The following is a 5,047-nucleotide window of genomic DNA, read 5'->3' on the forward strand; positions in this document are numbered from 1 at the left end:
GCTACAGATTGGTGCCCCCTCGCCCCCAGTTCCATCAGAGGGGAGGATGGTGTCATAGGGAGGCAGGGAAGGAGCAGAGGCACACAGAAGGGGAGCTCTGAAGGTGGCAACTCCCCACTCTGGCCTCTCCTGGGCACTTCCTGGCCTTCATGAACCTTCTGAGTTCTCTTGGATTGTCCTGGGGTCTCCTGAACCCCCGGGTCATTCTTGGACCCTCCTAAAGTTCTCCTGGACTACCCTGGGACCTCCTGCAACCCCCTGGGTCCTCCTCAGACCCTCCGAGGCCCCAGATCCACTCGCCTGACATTGCATGGGCAGTGATTCAGATCTTGTTAGATGCCCTCCGCCCACTGAGCCATCAGGGCCAGGAGGGTGGAGACGTGACTGTCATTACACACAGCAAGTACTTGGTATTGACAGGGGTGGGCCTTGCCCTGCTGTGTGTCATATGACAGAGGATGGGCAGAGCCCCATGGCTCACCCCTGCTGAGGCTACCCTAACTCTGGGGACTCCTGAGACTCGTGCCCCCCCAGCAGCCACCTCCCCCTAAGCAGGCGGACAGCAGAGTTGGCAGTGCCAGGCTGCAGCCCGCCCCGGGGCAGATGTGTGTTACAGCTGAAGGGGAACATTTTATGTTCACCCTGGGAAGATGTCAGGCTGGGCAGGTCGCCAGAGCTCAGGGAGGAGGCAGGCCAGGCCTCCAGGGGACCCACCCGGTCTGGCAGAGGGACAGCAGCTCCCTTAGCCCTCTGGTCACAAAGGATGCTGGGACTTGGAGGCCTGCCCCATTTTTGAGCCTCAGGGTCCAGGGTGCTCTCCTGTTCCCATGGTTTCTAACCTGAGCCAGGGTTTCATGGGTGAGCTCAGGGCCACTTGAGCCTCCAGGACTCTCCATACCTGCTGACCACCTGCTCTGTATTTATCCATTTAGTTGGCCGTTAGGGCCGGGGATTTAGCTCACTGGTTCTGCTGCTTGCCTTGCAAGTACAAGGGCCCGAGTTCGATCCCCGATACAAACAAAACAAAACAACAAAACACACCATTTAGTTGGCTGTTCTTCAGTAAGTGCCTGACCCAGGGGCCAGGGATTCAGAATAGGGCTGATAGCCAGGCAGAGGAGATGAACAAAAAACACAACACGACAGCTCAAAAATTGTGCTGTCCGCTAGAGCTGGGAATCACTGTGTAGAAACTCACGACAACAGAGGGGTGAGGAAGGTATTCACCACGACGGAGCAGTCCCTGAGCCTCCATGGTACCAGGTTGTGCGAGGACCGCCAAGACCTAGGGTGCAGGGGCGGGAGATGAGGGTGACGACCAGAGAGTTTTGAATGCTGGTCTGATGGTTTCCATCACCTATGCAAGAGACCCCAACACTCTGCCCATCTCTGGCCCTGGCGTGCCCCTCTAGATTCTGGGGTCAGACGTGCTCTCCATAGACCTTGACCTCCTGGCCACCCTGAAGCCCCGCCCCACCCTTCCCAATCTCGACCTCAGAGCAGATCCAGGTCAGAAGCCAGGTGGAAGCTTTTAGGATGTGGGGTCCTGAAAGGCCCTGTAAGACAGGACTAGGCCAGCTGGGAGGCCCATGGGGGCACCCAACAAACATCTGGGCAGCTGGCCCAAGCAGGACTGGGACCCCAGGTTACCGTCAAGGAAACGGAGGTGTGGGAGAGGGTGTGACTCATCTCTCGGCCACACGCACGTGTCACTGTGGGCCACTGCCTGAATGGCAGGTGACAGATGAAGCAGGCTGTCATGCCCCTCCTGGGCCTGTTTCTCCGGAACAGTGGGGAGAGTGGCTCTGCTACTGTTGATTTGAGGTCAGCACAGTTCTCTTCCCAGGACCCTGGTGGGTAGAGACAGGCTGCCAATGCCTGGAAATCCCTCCCATCTGGCCCTCAGCTGTGTTCTCTGTGGCCCCTTGTGGGACCTTGGGCAGGTCGTTGTCCTTTTCCTAGCCTTGGTGCCCCCATCCCCAGGACGGGGAGGACAAGGCAGGGTCAAGGCAGAAGCCAGCAGCCAGCTGTTAGGCCCGCATGGAGTTGGCCCCATGAATGAGGCCTTGTTCTTTCAAAGGCTGTCCTGGCCTTGCCCCTCTGCCCACTAGGAACTGAGACTCCTGACTCCCATGGTTCCCAGAGACTCCTGGTGGCCATTTCCTGAGTGTCACAAGCCTGACAGAGACAACCTCATCTAATGCTGTTTCCCATCTCACACAAGGGGAAACCGAGGCAGATCAGCAAGCTGCGGGCACCCAGGTCAGGGGAGGGCTGCACACTACAGGCGCATGCATGTTTGGACGTTGGGAGCTAGGAGGGTGCACGAACTGTGGAGGGGGTTCTGCTCACAGGCTACGTACCTGTGCAGAGGACTGGCGAACCCTCTTGGTGCACCCTTTCTCCGTGGGGGGACTCAGCCCCTTGGGGCTTGGCTGCCCCTGGAAGCCCCTCATTCCCTCAGGATGGTGGATCCAGGTGGCCCCCTGGCTCCCCGGCCCGCAGTACCCACCCATGTGCAGGGAATACAGCAGGAAGTAGATGGGTGAGATGACCCCCCCAAGCAGAAGTGGGGGACATCCCCACTCTCCAGAAAGCAGTCTGCCCCATGGGCCTCCGAGCTGGTGGCCTCTCCTCCTGGGTGCCCACCCAGGTATACCACAGGAGCCCCATCAATGTCTGGAAAGACACAAAGGTCACTGAGGTTTATGTGTGGTGCCATTTTACCCACACAAGGTCACAGAGAGGTGGGTGGGGACCGTATCCAGCTGCAGGGCTCCAGAGAACAGGCAGATGTACCCAGAGGCTGGGCTTGGTGTCCTTGAGAGCCCCCAACTCAACCCTTGGAGGGACACCCTTGTAATGAGTACACAGCACCCTCTAGTGGCAGCCGAGGATAGGACAGGGCCTGGCCCTACCCCGCTGCATTGTAAGGGGAACTGGAGATGTGGTGGTGGTGGGTGTTAACTTCCAGGGCTGTGGCCCTAGGCCAGATGAGGGTCTCTTTGGCTTGTTTTGCATAAAAATGCTGGATTGCCCCACTCATTGAAAATGCAAATTTCCAGACAGGTATGGTGACACACGCAGGTGATCCCAGAACCCTGGGAGGCTGCCAGGAGGTTCACAAGTTGAGTTGAACTGTGGAAACTTGGCAAGAGGGAGGGAGGAGGGGGGTGGGGGGAGAGCATGGGAAGGGGTAGCAAGGGAGAAAGTGAGAAAGCAAGCGAACTGAGGACGTAGCTCAGCATCACTCACTGCCCAATGCTCAGTCCCAGTGTGGAAGGGCTCACTCTGCTTGATCCTCTCCTGCCGAGCTGGTAGCTGGTTGTTGCCTAGGGACCTCTCAGGACCCACCTTCCTGCCGCCCAGACACCAACCCCCTGGCCAAGCCGGCTGACAGTCCAGCATTCTGCCGTAACCAGGAAAGAGCCTTATTGGGTCTGCAGAGGCCCACGGCTGTCCAATTCCCCCAGGACCTACTTCCATGGTGACCTCCACCTAAGGGACCCATCCTAGGCTGTACACACCCTCTTGGGCCCAGGGCTGCCTGCTCTATCCCAGCACTGCCTTTTAGTGGTTTCTGGGCACAGCCTGTTCTGGCACCTGTCACATACATGGCTCCTGCTAGTCCCTGGCAGGCCAAGAGGGGCCCGTGACACAGCCAGGCTTCTGGCTGCTCAACTCCTAGGCCTCCAACCTCCCTGGAGTGCACAGATCAAAGCAGGTTCAGAGAGGCAACAAGCAGCTCCTAGACCCTGAAGGTCCTGAGTTTCTGACCTGGCTTCCAGCTGTTCCTGCCTCGCCTGTGACCCCTGCCCTCACCCTCCCAGGTCACCCAGACCAGCTTGGCTCAAAACGAGGTTGGGACATCACCCCACAGCCCTGCCACTGCCGTCACAGCCCAGGGCAGACACCAGACCAGGTGGGCTCAGTCTTTATTGTGCAGGGGTGGGACAGGAGGGATCCCTGTGTGTCCAACACTGGAGAGGGTGCTGCTGTCCCTAGCACAGCAGGTAGCTCTGGAGTCCCAGACCCTGGGCACCAGACATCAGGAGAGAAATGGAGTTCGCTCCACCAAGAGGTCACAGACTTTGACCTTCAGGAAAGACAAGTGAAAGCACAGGGCACAAGAGACAGGGCAGGCTTCAGACAGGCTGATGGTACAGGATGCACATCCTCCCAATCTACAAGTGGCCAGGGACCCAGGGGGCTTGAGGCACCTCTTTGGGATGCACCAACTCTCTGGCATTCATGATGGAGAAAACATTAAAAAGGAGAAAAACAAAACCTAAGGAACAAAATTCTGTATGTAGAAAACCCTAGTTAATTAAAGCTAAAAAGATCCAATATGGAGATCTACAGTGGGTTTGCTGTTGCTGCATGGGTTTTCTGAGGCGAGCAGGTCTGGCGCTTTGTCGGCAGGGGACGGACTCTGGTGGGCGATGGGGACGGGACCTGGGCCACTGTGCCGCTCAGGTGGCGTTCCTCTGGCGGACATTCTTGCCTTTGTCATTCACATGGGGTGCGTTGCCCTTCCTGAGAGAGGACACAGGGCAGGGCCTCAGCACATGGTGGTGCCGGAGCCTGGCACTGACCACGTGGTGGGCGAGGACAGAGGAGACCCCCCCACACCCCAAGGGCCAGGACTTACAGAGGCACGGACCCTGCGTCGTCATCTGTGGAGGGGAGAAGGAGGTGTCAGGCAGGCCTGGCGCCCACAGGGACCGTGGGAAGGAGCGCGTGCAGGGAAACAGCACGCCCCCACCCACCTTCAGGCAGTGGCCAGGCACAGGCCATGCCAGCTGCATGCACGCAGCCCACAGGCTGGAGAGCCAGCCTCGCCATGCTGCTGCTACCAGGGCTGCAGAGGGCGCCCCTTACCGTGGAGGACACCAGCTTGCAGCCAAGAGGGAGGAGAGAGGGTGGTGAGCCCATGGGTACAGACCCCAGCTGTCCCCCACCCCCAAGCCCCACCCAGCCACTCACCGTCCAGAGGCTCATCTGGCTTCCGCCGCTTCTCGTAGATGAAGATGATGGTGACCAGCAC

General features: G+C 58.8%; 1 protein-coding gene across 3 annotated transcripts in view; it reads right to left on the bottom strand.

Moving 5' to 3' along the window:
* Positions 1-3,917: 3,917 nt before the first annotated feature.
* The window catches only part of Bsg (basigin (Ok blood group)), a 7,304-nt gene continuing 6,174 nt past the window's right edge, over positions 3,918-5,047 (bottom strand). Inside the window, exons 6-8 of one of the 3 annotated variants that reach the window (XM_033759553.1) lie at positions 4,987-5,036; positions 4,652-4,676; positions 3,918-4,536 (exon numbers count right to left, since the gene is read on the bottom strand). In XM_033759553.1, coding sequence (XP_033615444.1) covers positions 4,473-4,536; positions 4,652-4,676; positions 4,987-5,036 — 139 coding nt within the window. In that variant the 3' untranslated portion in view covers positions 3,918-4,472. Of the gene's footprint in view, positions 4,537-4,651; positions 4,677-4,986; positions 5,042-5,047 lie in introns of all 3 variants that reach the window. The other 2 variants (XM_010634975.3, XM_010634974.3) reach the window with 2 other exon arrangements.

The sequence above is a fragment of the Fukomys damarensis genome, unplaced genomic scaffold (genome assembly GCF_012274545.1).
Source record: "Fukomys damarensis isolate Sample0158 unplaced genomic scaffold, DMR_v1.0_HiC HiC_scaffold_37, whole genome shotgun sequence".
NCBI lineage: Eukaryota > Metazoa > Chordata > Mammalia > Rodentia > Bathyergidae > Fukomys > Fukomys damarensis.